This window comes from Falco punctatus, assembly GCF_963210335.1.
Source record: "Falco punctatus genome assembly, chromosome: 1".
Lineage (NCBI taxonomy): Eukaryota > Metazoa > Chordata > Aves > Falconiformes > Falconidae > Falco > Falco punctatus.
In genome coordinates this window covers 98,359,516-98,381,143 of record NC_137580.1, presented here as the reverse complement: position 1 = coordinate 98,381,143, position 21,628 = coordinate 98,359,516, and the positions used below count along the sequence as shown (strand labels likewise).

The window sequence follows — 21,628 nt, the reverse complement described above, 5'->3', positions numbered from 1 at the left end:
CCTGCTTTAGGTGACCATGCTCGAGCAGAGGGGCTGAACCAGATGACCTCCCGAGGTCACTTCCAACCTCAGCCACTCTGTGACCATCTTTCAGAAACAGCCACTACAATTCATGTACCATAAATAAGTCCATCTTGTTTACAATTAATACTTGCTAACACTTACCGCTCATGCATTTATTTCAAAATAGTATTGCAATACAAGAGTCCACGACAGAATTAAAACTCCTGCGTTACGCTGCTGTAAACATCTCTTTGTACCAAGCAGCATTACTGAGAGAAGTCATGAATGCTTCCCACTCACTGCAGGCTGCGCAACGCTCTGTTTCATGTGACCGTCTGCTCTGCAGAAACCCTCGACAGCTGCAGAGATGTCCCACTGCCCCGAGGGAGAGCGCTCTGAAGGGGGGTATGCTCATCTCAGGTGTCCCTCACGAGACATGCCGTACAAACAAAACAAGGTTAGAGAGACTGCGTGGCTGCAGTTGGAAGCTTAATCCTGACACTGACAGTACACCTTTTTTGTATTTAGAAATACTGTGGGAGAAGGGAAAATGTATTATTAAAACCATGCCTTTGAAATTAGTTTAGTCTGGGCCCACAAATATCAAAATGATGCAATTATAATGATTATTTCACAGTTTTATTACACAGCAGATGAAAGCCGATGTTTTTTTGCCTTCGCTGCGCATTTTCATGCCTAGGCAAGTTAGGATTTCTTTTAAATGGAATTTTGTTGCTGAAGGCACACAGAAGAGGTGTCTGCACAGCCATTAACGCACACTGCTATCATCCATGGACAGAAAGCTATCTAATGTAACAAAAACAAGTCAATACTCCTCCTTACTGCAATTTACCTGTGCCTTAGCCATGAAGGTGAGTTACAAACATTTACTTGAAAATGCAAATCTGCATTTCCAGTATTCAGGCCACCACAGATATTTGCATAAACATATGAAAAAAACCCACTTTAAAGTCTCCACAGTGTTGCAACTTTCTTCAATACCTCTCTTGCTTTGCAGTTAATGTAAAAGTTTTTCTATGTCATAGCTAAAAGATGTAAGGTGATGAATTTGGCAGAAAAAGAGGAAAACGTGATTAAATTGGATAAACAAAATAACATACAGTATAAAGAAGCAGTTGTGAGAAGTGATAAACTTATCCAGAAAAGATGTCTACTTCAGCTTAGTGCTATTGCTTTTCTGCTTCTCACTTCTAAATGAGAAGCAGTATGTATGAACATCTACTCAGAAATGCAAGGAATGCTACAATACCTGAACGCAACCTGGCACACAGACTAAACTGAAGTTAACATCAGCCCACTTGAGGATCTGCTAAGACTGGCCCATGCTTTAACTTGCAGTAGCAACTGCCTTTCATTTTCATGTCAGCTTGTTTTTCTTAATAGACTTTCTTCAAACCACTGCACTGGTACTTCCAAGGACATGGCACAAAAGGAAGAGCTCTCTTGGTTCCTCTTATCTGTCGTTTTTTGTTCCCCACACAACAGGCAGCTGTAACAGTGCCTCTTATGTTCTTTTGCACGACCAAGAGGTTTGGGAAAAACCGAGCTCCAGCCGAGCTGCAGTGAAGCTCCCCTGGCTTTGTTGGCATCTAGATGTGGAAGGGGGAGGCAGTGAAATACCACATAAAATCATTGACTATCCCAGAAAAACTGAAATGAAAACTTTAAGTTATGGAATTTAGCAGCTCTTACCAAATGAAATGCACCCTTTTTTGGGTTACAGGGCATCTGCCAGAAAATTTTCATTATGTTAATGATTAATAATAATTTTGCCATAGCACTGGAGCACAATCTTTCCAAGTAAATATGGGCATTCAAAAATCAGGCCGTCAGTCCTACGTTCTTTTGCCTTGAACAATCTGCTCTGAGAGCTGCCGAGATGCATTTTGTACAGTTTTCTCTAGAATTCTGAGTAATGTGGATAGAGAGCTCTCAGCATATCCATTATCTTTGCAGTAAACAGATGAATTCTTCTATGTATCACACACAGTGATTTTGCCATATTTTGCTGCACAACACTTTGCCAAAACACCACTTTAGCAATCTCATTGTGAAATTAATATTCCCAATGTGCTGAAGGTGCAAAGTGAATGTTTCATCACAGACAGCCCACTGTCCTCTCCATTTCAAATCCATGGGCTGCACTTTAAAGACAAAAGTCCCAAGAGATTCGGGAGGAGGGTAGAACCTCCATCCTTCTTTTTGTCTTACACCACTGGCACAATAATTCTATGAAAATATGAGCTTAAAAAAAAAAGTCAGGCAGATTTGTCTGCAGAAAACTAATTCATAAGAGGTCACTGCAACAGTCAGAAAAGAGTGGACTGAACACTACAGGAAAACTTGGGCTTATTCAAATGATCTGATTTCTCTTTGGAGGACTACAATCACGTAGAAGGGAGGGAGTAAAAAATAAACCAACCATCAGCAACCTCCTCTCCTTTACTTCTGGACCCACTGGATCCAGCTGCTTTGTGTCGGTAGATGCTTCCGTGTTACTTCAGGCTATTCAGCCCTTTGCCTGAAATCTAACATCAGAGCAGACTCAAGTGACACCGACACCAGTTCTATGCATTTCAGCAAGCCTTATTCCTTGAAGTTTTGGAAAGATGGTGGTACACTATGTCAGAACTCGCACTGTATCCAAGTCCCCTCCCGGTGGCACAGATGGCAAGGGAAGAACGGGCACTTTGCGGAGGCTGAAGCTGGCAGCTTTCTAGAAGGCACCGGAACCCCACTGTCCCTGACAGAGCTGTCAGGTGGCTTCTGTTCATGCACCCAAGGCTCAGTTTAAACCATTCTGTCAACCATAAACCTTAATTAAACCACTAGGGCTTTCAATGGGGCACAGAGGAAGCGGTGACCATTCAGATCTTGAAGTCTCCAACCTCAGATTTCTTAGCTGGGTTTCAGTCACAGTGCGAAGCAGAGGCCTGTGTCACACCCGTGATTAAAATTAATGTCTGCAATGATCTCACCCTATTAACTGCCTGACGACCCCACTGCTTCTACTGTTTGGTGGGGATGCATGCGAACAGAATTGCTCAGAGAGGGAACCGCTGCAGTGGTTCTAGCCATGAAAAGCTGGAAGGTTCCAGCAGGTCCTGTTCAGGATAATGCTTACGAGCCTCAGCCAGCAAACAGACAGCAGTGTGTTGGCAGGGCTGGTTTGTTTTCAACACATCAGGTGCCATGGTTGACAGAAAAATAACTCCTTTTTAAAAAGAATGAATACTGAGACTAGCTAAGCACATACTGAGTGGGAACTGCTAGGAAGAAACAGCAGAGAGTGAGCCTGGGGTTGGCTGTCCACTACGAGTGAGTACAGTGTGTGATACAGGTTCACAATTAGTTTTATTAGAGCCAGATCAACATTTGGAAGATCAAACAGCAGCTGTAGTAGAAATTTTTTCCATCTGTCTTGGTTTCTTCTTCGATGTAGGGACCTTACAATGATCATTTCTGCCTTTGTTACACTGGGACGGCATGGCTGCCTGCGCTCCACATGGCCGCCACTTCAGGATCATTCGAAAAATTAAGGTAGTGCAGCACATAACAGCCTGACTTTTTCACTGAATGAAGCGCTGACGGTAAAACACTAACATTTCAGAGTCTGCGCTGGCTTTCAGTGATTTTCACTTCCAAATATTGGGTTTAATCTCTGAAGTCCTTAATGCAAGAGGCCCAGTAACATGAGAAACTCTCATCCCGTGCCACATCGCCACAGACAGAAACAATACAAACGTCTGAATTTCACCTGCCACCTCTTCTGTACAAACGAGGATGAAAAGCAAAGCAAACAGCTACCTGCTCAAACACTCTTCCTTTTCTAGCTGACAAGTGGGAAATCTTACAAACCACTAAGCATCCTCCAACACCCGTATTTCCCAAAGACATGCATTTAGTGACGTTACAAAGTGCAAGCTGAAGAGGTGGAGGTTTCGGGACGGTGTAAATGCCTTCTTAGAGTACTCTTCTAAGTTTGGGGCATGTAGGTAGCTTTTGAGACTGATAGTTCAAAATGACAAAGCTGTTACTATTTCACTGAAAAAAACAAAGTTACTTGCTGTATTTCTTTGCTTTAATTTCTGGAAGCTACTCGGAGTGCTGACTAGTGGCCGGAGAGATTAAAGGTTGGCGACAATTATCAACCAGAAACTATCCTACCGGCTACTGCCCAGCAAGCAGCAAGGTCTTCTTTGAAAAATCTGCAGATTAGTGAGAGGTAAACGAAAGTGGCTGCTATTTAAATCTTGCGTTTCAGTACAGCAGTGTGGACAGCCAGAACATTAAACGTTCTGTAGGGCTGGAGCAAGAAATAAAGGTTCCTTGACTTCACATGCTGTAACTGCTCGGTTCTCACTTGTTTTTCTTACAGCCTTGCAGAAGAGTCCGAAAAACACTTCAGCAGAACCTAAGGACATGGAACCAAAGGTGCTGGGTCTGGTAACGACTAGGCACCAGCTGCTTGATGCGTGTGCTTGCACAGTGTTCGAAGAAGGGTTTTCAAGTCATCTCCATTCTACCTAAACTGTACTGGTTCCTGCTTGAGATTGCAATTTAAGCACTCCTCCTTAAATGAAAGCACTGTATCTAGGTGCAGATGGCAACAGTTACAGGCACTAACCAGATGCTGCAGTCTCTAATTTGATTGAAAGGGTATAATTAGACAGCAGAAACACTTCAATGAAAGAGTAATGCACAGAGGAAAGGACAGAAACCACTTAACTGATGCCAAGATACCCCAGCAGTAAGGGAGGCAGGGGCCCGCGGGTGGAAGGGGCAGAACACCACATTACCTTCTTCAGACGAGAACATTTCTGTTCCCCTACGGATGGAATAGGGATTCTATTATCATAGGTTGCCACAGTTCTTCATGTGGGAACACTGATTAAAACCAGAAGAAGCTTCAGGAGATCAAAGAGACAAATATGGCTTCTGTGGTCATTATTAAAAATATTTTTAGCAGTGCAATGGTTTTCTTTGAAGATGCAGTTTTATCGATTGAACCGAACGTTCATTTGCATACCACTACATGATTGGCCAGGCCAACAGAACCTCACGCCGTATCGCGATATGACGCAAAAGAAAGGTCCTGGGGAAGGCCAAGGCTGCCCCGGGCCTCCGGCAGGGAAACTGCGGCAGCACCTTCCCATCACGACACCATCCCGATTAACACTCACGTAACAAAAGACCTTGTCAAAACCATCAGGCTTGGGTGCCTGTACTGTAACAACACAAGAGCTGACACGAATGACAGCAAAAACCTCAGGAAACCGTGACCTTCGTTTAAAATTGCAGTTTTCAAAATTGCTAGAAAATAACTCCCCATGTGGTAGATCAGCCAGTTGAGTTCTGATGTGATGCTATGAGGGCACTTGGTTGGCTGGTGGTTTCTCCTTTGCAGCGCAGAGGCACTCAGCACGTAGTTTTAAAAATCATCTCTTGTTCTACATACCCACACAGGCACGCACGCACACACACACATACAATTTTTTCAAAGTCCTCAAATGCAATCATGTTTGCTGATCAGAACTAGAGTCTTATCCAGCATTGGTCCAAACCAGAGAGCAGCCACTGAATTCTCACCTGACATTTAACCAACCCTTGACTTAGGCATCTGTCTGTAAGACTGCACATTCCTGGAAATGTACAGACATGTGGAATTCCATACTTGTGCTCCCTGGCAGTGTGTGAGTTGTTGTGAACTTGCTAATCTTTTGAAACTTTGAATACTAACCTTCAATCTAATCATTTTCTCACCACTTTTCTTTCTTTTGTTTAAAGAAGTTAAATGCTATCTGACTGGCCAGAGTCTTTCTGGAACATGTTGGAAGCAGGCAAATTAGGACATGAGCATGAGAGGCAGTCACCATTACTTCTGATGCTTAAAACTATGAATTTCGTACCTTTTTTCTTTTTATTCATACAATACAAACATGCTATATTAGCCACAGCTTTGCAGCTGCTGGCTGGTCCTCAGCCTCAAGACACAAACACACTTGCTTGTCCTGTGATCCTTTATCACTGGAAATAAGAATGCATGATGTGGCCCCATAAGAATTTCTGCTCCTTAATACACCCATTTGTTTTCTCTCTTTGTGAAGTTTTAAAACTGCTGTTCCATTGTCAAGCGTGGCAGACTGAATCCCTTTGGAAATTTTATCAGGATGGGCCATAGCCACTGTGTGGATGGAGGGAGTGGTCAATTGCACAACCATTATGGTGTGATATGACAAAGAATGCAAATTTTGCAGCTGGCAGCATGTAATCCCTGCCTCCCTCCCACTTCTTTGGCTCCATCCTGCCTAAATCCATTCACATAACTCTGGATTTTGAGTTACGCTCCATGCATGTACAAGCATGATATGCTGAAGTGTCTAACTATTTCATTTTCTGTCTGGTTAGAAATGCTTTTTTGAGTATTTCCGTGACAACTGCTTAAGGCATATCAAGTAGAACTGCTTCTCCGCATCAGCAAGACATAGGCAGAAAAAGATGACAAGAGATACAAGGTTTGTGAGAGAAGGCTGAAACAGCAGCTCAAAGGGAAGATGCAGCTGTGAAGAAAACCAAAGACACAGTTGAGCCGGTATTGCCAAATGGAAAGAAAACAGAGAAAGGAAAAAGGGGTTGATAATCATATAAATTTCTGATGGGGAAATCAAACGAACGCTATAAATACAGAAACTAGAAGTGAGAACTTACTGCACTGAGTATATAAACTAACATTTGTTCACCGAAAGTAAGATTTGCTGAAGGCATTTCCATCTCTTTGGCCTTGTAATACAAAACTCACCAAACTCAGACAGTTCTTTAATGTTAGGCAATCTATTCACCCATCTCTTATTTCTGATTCACTTGAGAAATGTGGTATGACTGAAGTTTGAATGCTGCAAATGTCAGAGTTTGGATTACTAAAAACTGTTGGGCATCACACAATAAAGCAGAAACATTCTGGGAAAAGCAGCACAGTACTATGTGCAAAAAGGATTGTTAACTTGTTCTCATTTCTGACAATTAGAGTAATTTTTCATAAGGCAATTCCAGAAGTTAAAGCTTCTCTCCTATCTTGGCAAACGATGGTGTGACGTAGTCTGTATTTTGACTGCACTTTACAATAATAAGCTTATTAAGACATGCACTTGATAACAAGGGAATAGGCATTAAAACCAGCAACCTGACCCAGCCGATCCTGTTTCGGTCGTGTGGGATCAAGGATCAAAAAGCAAGGTTTGTGCAGATTAGCAACTCTGCAGATGTACATGCCACACAAATTACAGGTCCTCGCTGAAGCGTCAATGTCCACTGTTGCCAGGTTCTTTTATCAGAAGACACACAGGTGGCAGTGCTTTCTAGATCCATTCTCCTTTGCTACCCCTTCACTCAGAGGCATTATATATATTCTTCGCTCCTCCCCCTGCCTCAGCTGCTTGTGCTTAGCCATCTCTGTCCCCTTTAGTGGCTGCCAGTGCATGCAGCCAGAAAGTGGCTAGAGGATGGAAGCACAGGTGCGTAAACAGGTAGAATCCTCTCAGTAGCCTATGAACCAAACATTCACACTGGGATATATCTTCCACTTGCTGTCATGCAGCCTGCTGTGCGGGACATGGCACACATGGAGTGTTCTGCTACAGTTCTGGTCAGAAATCTAACAAGACTATGTTCTTCCAACTTAAAGGCAGAGGTACGTACTGTGTGCACCGAACACCTCCTGATGGTATGTGCAATGGACTGTTAGACATGGTCTAGGTATGTCCCTCTCTCGGCAGCTCTCTGCATGCTTATCTGAAAATACTATCACGTTTTACTCTCTGCAGGCAACTTCTGAGAAGTTGTAGTTAGCCTGCGGAGTTCTCTCTTCTGGTAAAAGGCTTCCCCCAGCCCCCGCAAAAAAGTCTATGTAAGTATTTTACAAATATAATTAAGTGCATCTACAAAACCTTGATGAGCAAGTATCTGTTCATGGTGAAAGGAAGTAGAGCAAATTCTACATTATAAAGAATAACAATTAGAATACGCAAAACATATCCAGAGGGACCATGTATCTGACAGCTGTGACACCGTGATCATCTACAACAGCCGCTTCAGAGCTCATGAGGCAGGGCCAACACCGACCACAGGAGAAGCGTGGGACTTGAAATCATTAGTAACAACTGAGTTGAGCACAAAAGGCTGCAGAGAAATTGTAAGTGAAACCCCAGCACGAACAGGTAGCAAAGCTTCTGGCTTCCGCCTCTCATCGCTTGAGCAAGAACCTGAAGGCAGAGCCTGTGCCTGCGAGGGAGCTGAGGCAGCGTGCTGCAGCAGGCGAGCTGGCCACCCCCGAGCCCTGGGGCCAGTGCCCCCCAGCCCTGGGACCAGCACCCCCAAGCCCTGGGGCCAGCACCCCTCAGCCCTGGGCCAGCGTCCCCAGCCCCGGGGCCAGCAGCCCCCCAGCCCCGGGGCCAGCTCCCTCCAGCCCCGGGGCCAGCAGCCCCCAGCCCCGGGGCCAGCTCCCTCCAGCCCCGGGCCAGCGCCCCCGCCCCCCCGCAGACGCTCGTGCAGACGCCGCCACCAACGCTCCGCTCCGCAGCCACGCGCCGCTGCCCCGCGCACCTCCGCACGCGCCGCGGGTCCGGCTCCCGCAGCGCAACGTGCCGCTCGCCCGCCCTCGCCTCCCGCTGTCGCCCGGGCTGCCTGCCGCACGGGGGGACCCCCGGGACCCGCACGCCGCAGCCGGCCCTCGCCCCCCCGCCCCCGCAGCCCCGCAGCGACCTGGCGGGCAGGAAGGGCCGCGGCCGTGACCCGGCCCCTCCGCGGCGGGGGCCGCCGGCCCGCGGGGCTCAGCAAGGCCAGCCCGGAGCGGCCCCGAACGCGCCCCCCGCCCGGCGCCCCGCGGCGCGGCACTCACCGGGGAGCGCGGGCTCCCGGCAGCAGCTCAGCGCCAGCCCCGAGAGGGCCAGCGCGGCGGCCAGGGCGGGGGGCCCCATGGGCGGCAGCCCCCGCGCTCCGCGGCTGGGGTGGTCGCGGCCGGCCGGGAGGAGCGCGAAGTGCGGGAAGCGGAGGCCCTACCGCATGTGTCCTGTGAGTGCGCCCCGGCGAGGTGCCGAGTGGCAGATGAGGGATCCTATTACCAGCCATGTGACAGGAAAGGATAGAGACCGACATCCCAACCTGCTGCAGCGCGGCACCGCACGGCGGCTGCCAGCCCGCGGCCGCGTTCGGCACCGGCAGGGCCGGGGTCGCACAGGGCCCCGCTGGGATGCGGGGCCGCCCCGCCGCCAGCGACCCCACGGCCCGGCGACCCCCGGCCCCGCTCCTCCGCCCCCCGCTGCGGCCCGCCCTCGGCGCCCCCCCCCAGCCCCGGAGCGCTCCGGGTCCCCGCTGCGGCGGCGGGAGAGGCCGGCCCGCCAGCCCCGCGACCTACCCCCGCGCTCCCCCCGGCCTGGGCCCCGCGGGGCTGCTGCGGGCGGCGGGAGCGCGCAGGTGCAGCGCGTCCCTCGGCGGGGGGCGCAGGGGCGGGGAGGGGGCTGGCGGCGCTGCCCGGTGGCTCCCGCCTGCCTGAGGGGACGCGGCGGCCGGGCGGCGGGGACGCGCCGGTGCGGCCCGTTCGGGGCCCGGCGGGGCCGTGTGTCCCCCGCGAGCAGCTGGCGGCCGGGCCCCTCACACCCGCCCGAGGGCTCGCCCGGACACGCCGGGGGCCACGGCCGCGGAGACATGAGCCAGGGCGGGCGGGCAGGGAGGCACCGGGCCGGGGGGGGGCACACGGGGGCGGGAAACACGGGGCCGAGGAGCGCCCCCGTCTCTCCCGCCCGGTGCTGCCGCGGGCCCCCGGAGCGGCACCGCCGCGGCAGGCCCTGGAGCCGGCGGCAGAGGTGCCCGTGCGGCCAGGCAGCGCCTTTTTCCCATTCACAGGCAGACGCAAAGGGCAAAAAAATGAATAATAATAATAATAAAAAATTATAAAGCTGTTGCCTGACCTTCTACAAAGGCTTATTGCGTGACCAGCGAGGTGTTTTAGCAATGGCAGTGCTGCTTTGCTAAAAAAACCCCAACAAACAAACAAAAAACAGCAGAAAAGGAGAAAAAAACCAATTCCAACATTAAAAAAGAAAACCCAATTCCAACATTAAAAAAAAAACACAACAATTCCAACAGCAAAAAGAAGAAAAAAAACCCCAATTTCAACATTAAAAAAAAAGAAAAAACCCAATAATTCCAACAGCAAAAAAGAAGAAAACTCCAAATTCCAACAGCAAAAAAGAAAACCCCCATTCGCAGCGTCTCTGCGTGCAACAAACAGAAGGGCAAGGGCTCTGTCCGTGCGGCTGCTCTGTGCCACCGCAGTGCCCTGAGCGGCACCTGCCCGCGGCCAAGGGCACAGGGCACATCTGGCATCTGCTGCCTGGCTGTGAAGCAGCGAGACCCTGAACGTGAAGCAGCTGGGTGGGCTTCATGGGCTTGAACCGCTGTGTTGGTACGCGCTACCATACGTCTTGCCTGCAGCCCACAGAAGCCTCCCGTCACAGGGAGCTGTAAGGTTGATTTGAGGAGAAAAACATGCTTAAATTACTTCTGGCCTTTGCAAGACACATAGAAAGCAGAAAAAACATCACATACTAGCATGGCTATATTAAAATAATGTGTATTTTAATATCACAGCATAGTAATGTGCCACGTTCTTACTTCTTTGAGCTGAAATCCTAGCAAATGTAGAATTTTTAAGCTGATGAAATACTGAAAAACAATAGCACTTGTTCTGTCCGCTTGGTGTTATGTTTTTTGTTTGTTGTTTTTTTTAATGGTAAATGCTCAAGTATTTAGTTCCTCCTCACACGTACAATATATAAGTATGTTCCGTTATTTAGCTCACAAATTCTGGTAAAGTTCCTGATCCTGACCTTTGGTCGCACAAGAGCTCTGCCAGCAGACGTCGTTTTGTTGCCACTGAATATATGTGTGTGTGTGTATGTGCGTGTGCACATGTGTGTGCACAGCCCAGGGAATTGGAGATCGCTGCGATGAGTTACCGAGATGGACCAGAAGGAACAGCTTGTGGTGGGGTGTGTGTGTGTTTGTTTTTACCACCGCTTTGTTTATGACAGGCTAAGCCAAATAATTCTGATTCATAGAAATTGGCTGTATTCTCAGATGAACATACAAATTCTTCAGGAGGATTGGAGTTCTAATTCGTTCCATATATTCCCTTCCCAGCCTGAGCTGCTGGCATCGAGTGCTGCTGGCATTCCCTTACAAGTCATTGTGCCTGCACGCAGCACTTCCCTGCGGTACATGCTGCCTAACAGCGCACCAGGCATTGCTACTTTGTGATTTAATGACCCACAAAACTCCCCTCTCCCAGGACTGGGACCCCACTGCGTTACCCATTCATTCTGTTTTGATTCCATTTTATCTGGCTTTCTGTTCCTTAAAGACACGAGAGCAGAGGCAGCTTAGAGATTTTTAACACTGTATGGATAACAAAGTTCACAAAAACAACCTTCTGTATCTCCAAAAGGCCAGGTCAGTCTTCCAGCATCCCTAAGCAAAATGACCATCACTCATTCTGCTGCCCACTTTCTCCACTAATCAGTTGCACAGACAGTTGATACATGTGTATACAGCAGTTGCACTTCTATATATATATATATATAATTTTTTTTTTTAATGTTAGCACACTGGCAATGGACAGCCAGTTTGTTGCCAATGATCGTTCCCCAGTCTCCTTTCACAATGCTTTTTTTTTTTTTTCCAAGATTTTTTTCTTTCTGTTGTACAGAATTGTTTGTATTTCAACTTACAGTATTCAAGATCGCTTTTTCTCATTTTCTAATTTTCTGCTTGTGGTTTGTGGTCTCTGTTTACAAACAACAGCAACGGCACCAGAAACAGCAGCTAATAAATAATGGATAATTTTATACTTCATAATACATGGTCTGAGGCTTTACTTTCAATTTGACTTTTTTTCCATTATAATGTAAAATCTGTAGTTTCACTCATTTAGTTTTTCCTTACATTTGGTCGTTTGTCCTTGTTTTTTGAAACCAGCATGATTTTCCAGTAGTTTATGAATTAGAGACCTTAGAAAACCAGACCAAACAACCTACAAAAGTCAGTAATTATTTCACTATCAAAGAGGGCTGCACAATACAGAACTGATTTCACCAACCCTTTGGTATGTAGGCAAAAGCAAATGGTAATATTTTTTTTGGTAAAAGGACTCTGTATAAGGTAGTGGTTCAGAAATCACTTTTTAATGAAGATAATGAAACACGCTATAATACAGCTAGGCATTAAAAAAGGAACAGTATGCATGTTGTGGTTATTCAAGGAAAACACAAAAAAGCAAATTTTGCAAAACACTTCCAGTGCAAGTAACAGATTTTTTTTGTTTTGAAGGTGAACTCTAACTGGACAGCTACATAAAGATGGATTAAAAAAATCATTATAAATTAATCTGGAAGGAAAGGTTTAATTTTCTAAGTCTTACCCGCCCTTCCCCCCAGTTGTATTCTTTTAAATTTAGGTCAGAACTGAAATAAAAATGTCTGCATTCAGAGACTTGCCAAAATGTAAGAATGCAATGTTTAAATATCTTCACTATCTCTCCTTCCCTACTAAAAAACCCTCAACAATCTGCAAATTCAGCCCAACTTGCCAGCGGTCCATCTGACTGTGCATCCACTTCCACATCTCGCAAATCAGCCTTACACGTCCCCAGAGAAGGCAAGCGTTTCGCTGATGGTGGCGAGCATAGAAGGCTGGGATTCTTTTCATTTTACCAGCTTTCAAGTGAAAAAAAAAAGCAAAGCACAGAGTAATCATGAACTCTTTTTGATTTTGCCAGAACTCTGGTCCTGCTGGCAGAGATGTGACTGTTAGAAGAAACTAATGCCCGTAACTTTGAGGCTGATGTTTGCAGCAGCGTTACTCCTTGCTCGTGACAGGCAGTGGGCTGAGCCTGCCGTGATACCATCCCAGGAAACTGGTTAGCATTTCCCATAGAATTCAACATTCATTATATTGAAAGCAGAAATCAAATGATAGCATGCTATACGAAACCATTGTTTGTGTTTGGAAAGTCTATCTCAGTTGCTGTGGACGGTTTAATCCTCTGCTATGCTTTTTCTGTATTTCATTAAAAACTCCTCTGGAATTTCATTGTTTCTTGTTCAGATCCAACTGGAACCTCTGAAACGAGTTTCTGGTTGCCTTTGTGTCTTTGGGAGAAAAGATAGAAAAAGGTTAAAACAAAACCCCCAAAAGGCTAGAACTGGTAATTGGGTAATTATGCAAAGGTAATTACCATAAAGTCATTGCTTGGATCAAGGTGAGAACATTGGCTCAGGTGGCCTAGCAATGTTGCGCCCATTTTTAAAGTATCAGTTCCAGTGCATACCTCCTCCAAAGAACAATATCCCTCCCTGGTCATACACTACTGGAAATTCAAAATATTTAAATTACTAAAAGTAGTGACTGGAGGATATGTAGCACTCCTTCTATTGGAGCAACATTTGGAATTAGGGAACACCAAAGGTTTGCTGCCATCCCTGTGCAGCAATCCATTGCTGTTCTCCGGTACAATGGTTTAAATTATAGGAGCAAAAGGAGAAACTGGGCAAATGTCACTGGTTTGAAAATGCTGATAATGGGGGGTCTGAAAGAAGGTTGGGGTTTGGGTACAAAAAAGACAGGAAAAAAGTCTGAGTGAGCAGGGAACTCAGGATTCAGTGGTAAATTTGGGCCCTTATGTTGGCTTTTTTTTTTTTTCCCCTAAGAGAAACATATCACCAAAATATTAATAGATACACTTGTGACTGCTTAGCAACCCTCACAACTAACAGAGGGGAAAGCATAAACAAATTTACTGAGCACCTTGGTATTTTGATTTCCTGCAATTTTTATTCTAAAGACCATGATCCCCCTCCTCCCTCAGTCTCTGCTCATAGAAACGTGTGATTGCCTGAGAAATTCAGCTTTTTCACTTTTAGGAGTGAAAGGTGGCTGGGGAAACCCTGAAAATATAGCCCCTACCTCCTCTTCTGTTTGTTTATTGAAGGAGAAAGAAATCTACGAGCATATAGCATTCAACAATTAGGATTTTTGTGCATTTCTATTGACCTTGCTGCTTTTTAAGATACTTCACGCTGTCTTACTATACCAGCGAGCAGCTCCTTCGCTGGGTGATGGGCAGAGCTGGGGGCAGAGGCAGTGGTTCCCGAAGCCCTGTAGTGTGTAGGACTGCTTCTGTCCCTTCTGATACGAAATGTGACTTGTCAGAGTCACATTTACCCTGGGATCCAGAAGAATATACAGTAGATGGCAGACTTTCATGATTCAATAATTATCTAATAAGCCTTCTCTAGTTAAAATTTACCTGTTCGGCATTTGTAACTGCTGCAGAAGGGACTGCATCCTCCACTGCTGCCCAGACATATGGGCCCGCTGAGTGCTACAGACTTTATTACTCGCTCAAATTATTTTCATGAATTATAAGCTTTTGGTAGCGCATGAAAATTACCTACTGATTTGCAAAATACACAAGAGTTTAGAAGGGTTGATGGCTTCATTCTATTTTTTTAATTAATTTTTGATATACAATGAGTTTAGAGAAGCAGTTCCGTAAGCTGCTCCCAGGCGTGAGACGCCTATGCAGCTGTAGTGTTTCAAACCAGTTGGGTTTATATGTGGGGATCTGGTGTGTGTAAAACTTGGCAAATACAGCAGGTGTCCTTTGTCTGTCATTTTTATCTATGCAAAAAACATTAATTGCTGCAGTTATCTACCCTGTGTTGAGTATCCTTTTTTTTTTTTTTTTTTACAGGGAAGGAAGAAATAGTGTTTTGGGTACTAGTGTTCTCTGTGAAGCGTAGAAAACAACGCTTATATGATTTAAAGGGAAGGTGCAAATTTAGCAGCATCTCTGGCCCTCTGATAGACACAGTTAATTGATGATTGAGTTCAGAATCAATGGGCTGTATTTTCAGTGATGGACATGGCTATCATACTGGGTTCTGTTTCAAGAGTCTCTGCAGTGAGGAACCTGCTAGAAAGGCACAGAGCCAAAAACATTTTTTTTAAGTGTCTTGTTAGCACTAGCTAACAGAATGAACTATACGCAGAATATATGAATCATAACAACCTTTTAAAACAAAGGACTAAAACTTCAAAGAAGTAATATACTAGCCACATAACATTTTGTGGAGATTTCTTTTAAAAAATTGGTTGTTTATTTACAGTTACTTTATTTCCATGTAGTAGAAAGGTTCCTAGAATGGGCAGCAAACTGATATAGCTTTAAAATTCCATTCACCTCTTTGGTACAAGAGTCATATAAGCATTCTCTGGGCAAATTCATGCATGCCTAGAAGTGGGAATACGTTCAAAGGTAAGTGGAAAGTTATGGTATCATGCAATGCATTCCTTAGATGATACATCAGCTTTACCTATTGCTATCAAAGGCACACCTGTTCTGAAGCAAACACTTCTGATCAGGTAGCCTTATCACTCAACATATAAATTATTTTGACCAAGAAGTCCTGTTCCTTCTCAATCAATTAATCAATCATGTTTGTGTCCTGCTAATACAATTCCAACTTTGCTTCATAGTCTTCCAGCAGGATACAAGGACTATCCAGACTTGATGTTTTTCATAAAAGATAATAGCAGGAAAATATGTCTGATTTCTTTGTCATTGAGCAAAATGATTAAAAAGGTCATAACACTTGCTGTTTCTATAGCAGGTTCATGTCTGTTTTCAGTTCCATGGAGTCTTACCTCTCCTTTCTACATAAGACAGTCAGACGTGCCAGGACTCCAAGACCAACTATTCCAAATACACAGCCAAGAAGAATTACTTGATTGATATCTGAAAAACAGAGACCAACCACAAAAAAAAACCCCCAAAACAAAAAAAAAAACCAACCCCAAACAACCAAACATAAACAACAGGGAAGACATTGATACATTTCTTCATATCTGTTCAAATGTAGTCAGACATGACAATTTCTGAAAGTGCACATATAGTGTTAACTTTACAGTTCTTTGTGGAACAAGCTGGTACAGAGTAGGAAGTCATGTAATTCCTACATTTGACAGGGCAGGTGGCTGCAAAAGCTGTTCTAACACAAAGGAAGGATAGCTAGTGGTTAATATATGGTCAACACCACGAATGTACAGTATTTATGTGGAACTGCCAATCCCAACAACTGACAGTTTTTCAATCCTTTTTCCATACGGTTTGATTGCTTTAAAAATCACCCCTATTTTGCCATTAAAATTTTGAAGCTGCCTCTGCTGCTTGATGCTCTGTGTGAAAGAGAGCAAAAGTTACGGTTCTGGTGTGGGTACAGTGAACTGCATCAGACAGGGTGAACGCGCTAAAAGTGTCAATTTAATTCTGTGACTGCGTGATAAGGACATGATGAAAGAGAGAAAGAAACCAGATATGAAATAATTTTTGAATAACAGATCTCCTCTTCTCATCTTATTCTGCTAGGGAGCTGCAGGTCACCGGTACCACCCCTTTCCTGCTGATGCAGCACAGTGCTAGCAGGACACTGCATGGCTGCGGTCTGCCGAGTGACCAGAACCCACCACTGGCCTCGGTAGTTTGGCCCAGTGGTGAATTGCCTCTATCGTGAAATCTTTGTATTTAATTTATAATCTCAGGTTATATTTCTTGATTTTAATATGTTTTGCAGCCAGGCTCCTGGAAACAATAGACAGACAACAATTCCATAATAAGGCAACCTAATGTTTTTTGGCATCCTCATCTGAAAAAAAAGCGCAAAAGACTAATGATATTTCTGACAACTTTCCAAAAAGAACTGTATTTACCCAGAGCCTGAACCTGGAAAATGAAACCTAAAAGTGAGAAGAGGAGGGGAGGGGAAAAAAACACCAAAAAAAACCCAAACAAAAGACAGACAAAACCAAATTGCACTTAGCACCACCAAATTATTGTCTGTCACAAATAGGCTACATCTACAACTATTGCTAAGATTTTATAATTTTTAGCTGCATTTTACTTCTGATTTTACTAGATTCTCCTTTTTGCTTTTGCTGGATGGTTTCTTTTTTCTTCTTCTGTGTGATATTCTGTGAAGGGAGGTTGCTGTGGTACTGGCAAGACTTGCAGTGGGATTGTAATTAGAAGCATAGCAAAATAATTATTAGCAGAGGATTTCCATGGAAACTTTAATTCAAGGAAGCAAAACTCAAAAGCAACAATATGCAGGCCCAAGAGCATAATTTGTATTTGAAATTTCAACTACAGAAATGGATTTTGCAAAATAACTGGTGTTCAATTTTCTTGTTTCCGCCTCTCTTCCTATCCAGTTTTCCTAGTCCTCATGCCTTTAACTGTTCCAGCTTTTGAAAAACAGAAGCATATAGCAATTAAAAAACTTTGGTGATTGCATTTGAGCTTGATTTTGATGTGCCACAAAACGGCAGCAAGTAACGGGCACAGCACCATAAAGAAGTACCCCTGGAAGCTGAGGATCGCCGAGGACTGGGCCCTGTGCTCCTGACCAGCATGAAAGAAATCATTTGAAAAAGCGTGTTTTAATAGTTCATGCTGGAAGTAAAAATGTGACCACTAATCACAGTGGCTAGGTCAGTGGTCACCCACTCAGGCGCCCAGAAATTTGGAAGTGCCGTCCGTTAATTTTGCCTGCATTTTCCTGGCGTGGGGAAGGCCACCCGCCACCGGGCTGGGTAGGACGGGCACTGGTGGAACAGCAGCGTGTTGCTGCGTAAAGCGGAAAACTGAGGCAAAGTGACCTCAGTGACAATGGTTTGACAGCACGAAGGCCTTTCCTGTACTTATGCTGAATTCAGAATCAACGCAACTAAAACTGGCACTGGATTCCAACCATGGCTTAGACCAGAGGCCGAAATGTGGAAATCAAGTAGGAGCTACCAATGCTATAAAAACACTCAAGGTTTTAAACGTAAGTGAGAGGAACTTTGGGCTGTTTTGCCTGTCTTCTCTGGAGACACTTGGACCTGTGAATAAAATAACGTTCTCAGACACAGACTGATATCCAGCAGCATATCTCATGATGCTAAAGGAGGAACAAGGCTAGGAATGAATGCCATTATTAGGGCAAAGCAGTAAAAAAAAAATATTAATGAAGAACTGTGTATGCAACTGGTGTTTTACATTGTCTCTCAGTTGTCACTGTTGTCAGTACCCTGCTGCGACAGGCAGCATTGCCATACTCCAGCCTCCTGAGGCTGATCAGAATCATCATTTTTGGCTCACATTAAAAATGAGCCCCAACCCCAAATATCAAATAGTAAGGAAGGTCTTTGTTACAATCAGATCAATAAAATTATTTCACACCTTGTGGGTCTTTGTCATCTGTCAGGAAACCATGTGCTAGAAAACATTGCGGGTTTTGTTTGCTTCTTTGTAAAGCTGCGGCACGTCTCCATCATTCTGAACGTAGTCAGTCCCTGCGTATCTTCCAGCTCCTTCCCTCGGATCTCTCCGGGCTGGCTGTTTGCCCCCCTTTCTCTAGTGTAAATGTCAGCATCCGGTTTGCTTATTGAGACTGACTGGCTCCTGTCCAGTATGTGTGCGGTTGATGGCAGCAATGGAAAAATGTTCTTAGCTTTCAGCTTGGCAAAACTGTTTGCCACTGACTTTTTAAGATCTGGCCTTACTCTGTAAAGATTTTGTTCCGACAGACGATCTATTATTACTGTGAACTATGAAGCGTGCTAAATTATCTGCTAGACTGCTGAATCTCTCCTATTTTCAACAGTTAACTAAAGTACTCCATATGCACTGGCCTGTCATATTAAACAGAAATGTTTTGGGATACCTCTCCTTTCACTCTTTCAAAAATAGCATCACTACTGCGATTGGCCCCTGTGAGCACCATCACTTGCGTATTGATTACACGCAATGGCTGGTCGAAGAAAACGTTCCATAAACGTTCACTGATCTATCTAAAACTAAACGAAATTCCCCATTTTCTATGTGCAAAGGTTCAATAATCATTTTTTATGCTGAAGTCCACAGGCTGCTGCCCACATTCACTAAGGTTCATCTCACAAATACCACTAAACGTGCAGAACCGCGACGGACATGAACACCGACGGGTGCACGGCTGCCGAGGCTGGTGCAATGTGTCAGCCGGCCAAGAATTCACCGCTGGGGTGTTGTGCACTTTCCACATTTGTTTGGGGCAAGCCCCGAATGGAGAATCTGTTGATATGAGTTATTTGATGAGTGCTTTCGGGAACAATTAACTCAGCGTTAGAAGTGCTTCAACATGCCGTGCGGCCGTGCCTGGCCCTGGCGCTTTGAAACATTGCCATCTTGCGGGCGTTTGCTGCGTACGGGGCGTGTGAATAAAACTAAGTTGAAGCTGTTAGAAAATATTGGGCAGTTTCCTGTAAATTTTTGAGACAGCCTACTACAGTAAACTGCTACTACATCCAACAGTCCCGGGTTAATTGATCTTATAATAGCACTGACGAAAAAGGGGTAATAGATTTGTGTTATTTATACCAAATACTATTACATCACTCACAGCAATTTTACTGCCGCAGAATACTACTGTTCTGAGATAACATCATCCTTTAAAACAAAAGAGTGGAAGACTTGCGGAAGCGCAGGCTGTGTCTGCTCCCGAATCACAGGATGGCTGAGCTGGGAGGTCTCGTCCTACTCCCCCGCGCCAGCTGGGCCACCCAGAGCCAGCTGCCCAGCACCGTGTCCCGACACCTTTGGAGCATCCCCAGGGAAGGAGACTCTGCAGGCTCTCTGGGCAACCAGTGCCACTTCTCACAGTAAAAAGGTGTTGTTTGGGGTTCAGAGGGAACCTGCTGTCTCAGTTTGTGGCCGTTGCCCTGGGCACCACTGGGAAGAGCCTGGCTCCTGTCCTCTGCACCCTCCCTTCAGGTACTTGTACATAAGACCTGCTCATACGCCCCCCCACAGCCCCAGCCTTCTCTTCTCCAGCCTGAACCGTCCCAGCTCCCTCAGCCTTTCCTCGCAGGGCAGACGCACCAGTCCCCCATCACCTGCGTGGCCTGAGCTGGACTCCCTCCAGCATGTCCACATCCCTCTTGTGCTGAGGAAGGCAGCGCTGGACACAGTACTGCCAGCGTGCCCTCAGCGGTGCTGAGCAGAGGGGAAGGATCACCACCCTCCGCCTGCCGGCAATACTTTGCCTCATGCAGCCTGGGACACCATGAACCCTCTTTGCTGCAAGGGCATGTTGCTGGCTCGTGTTCAACTAGGTGCAAAGTCTTCTGCACAGTTTCTCTTAAGGCACTCATTTTATAATGTGTGATTTTATAACCCTCTGATGGCTCAGGCTGGATATACATTTGCTCCAGTTAGTTGCAAAGAGTTAAAACTGTATTAACGATGGCAGAATGAAGGATGACGATACATGCTTGGGGGTTGTACCATCATTTATACTTGAAAAACAGCTCAAATGATGGGAATACTAAGGGATTTCAGTAATCTGCAGTTCTCTATGTGTATGCGTGTATGCTTAGATTACGTATTTCTAAAGCTGCTAAAAGAATATTACATATACTCAAGAAAATTACATGAAAATAATGCTGTAAATAAGGATTCTTTTTGTAGCCTTTGTATTTTTGCGTTAGGAATCATTTTTAGCTAAGTAGTACACTTTCCTGTTTTTCTAAGACTGAGTTTGAAAGTTGTTCCAGGTCACCCACTCAAGAAGCGCGCCTACCCATTCCTTTCAGCCAAACCTAGGGAAAGGGAAGCATGTAGCCCTAAACCCTTAGAAAGAGTAGATATATGAAATTAAAAAAAATCCCAAACCACCATAAACCACCTGTTACTTAGATCTGGATATTAGTCTTTCCAGAAACCCAGGGATCTCATTGCCCAATGTCTTCCTAAGTAAGAGAAGTTGTTTTTATCAAGGGCCATCATTGTATACTGAGATTGCCTTGTTTGTAATCATGATTTTTTGAATGTCGATTTGTAACACTTAAAAAGCAAACAGACCTGTTTGCAGGACACAGCTGGGGGTGTCTCCAGACCAGGTCCCTGTCACTTGGCAAATTCTTTCCTTTGGCCCAGTGAGTTCATAGCCCTGGTCGCAGATGAAACTGATGGTTGAGCCCAGCAGGTATTTAGTTCCGTTCTTCCGTCCGTTGGCTGGATGATCCAGCCAGCCACAAGAGATCACTAGTGAAAGAGACATGTCTGGTTAATGCACTTCGGATTTGGACCAGCAAATCTCCATCACAATGATTCAATTCAACAACAATTCAAATGGAATTTTAGTGGCAACTCATTGGAAGACAAAGATTTCTAGGTTAACTGAAAGACAATACTTTCTGATTTTTTTTAATTCCTCATTTTTAAGTTTGAGGAAGATGGGTGAAGGCATAGAAAAGATAGAAAGATAAGGGTTCTACACAGTGGGCTAGTAGTAGAAGAAATGGAAAGAAATTTATTTTCTGTGTGCCTACGTATCCTACCAGTGCAGATTTTTCCTAGTACAAGGACAATTCCTCCTGAGAAGAGTGTTTACAGGTGCATGAACCCACAATTGAGCAAAGCCTCCTTGAACAGTGTTAACTAGATGCCCTGTAGAAAGAACGGCAGGGATGG

The 21,628-nt window shown here is 45.2% G+C and overlaps 1 protein-coding gene across 1 annotated transcript in view; it reads right to left on the bottom strand.

The window, feature by feature from the left end:
• Nucleotides 1-21,628, bottom strand: part of KREMEN1 (kringle containing transmembrane protein 1) — a 64,842-nt gene that overhangs the window by 24,240 nt on the left and 18,974 nt on the right. Inside the window, exons 13-17 of the mRNA XM_080390524.1 lie at nucleotides 21,017-21,217; nucleotides 15,784-15,874; nucleotides 13,153-13,226; nucleotides 12,661-12,791; nucleotides 8,918-9,074 (exon numbers count right to left, since the gene is read on the bottom strand). Coding sequence (XP_080246650.1) covers nucleotides 8,918-9,074; nucleotides 12,661-12,791; nucleotides 13,153-13,226; nucleotides 15,784-15,874; nucleotides 21,017-21,217 — 654 coding nt within the window. The remainder of the gene's footprint in view (nucleotides 1-8,917; nucleotides 9,075-12,660; nucleotides 12,792-13,152; nucleotides 13,227-15,783; nucleotides 15,875-21,016; nucleotides 21,218-21,628) is intronic.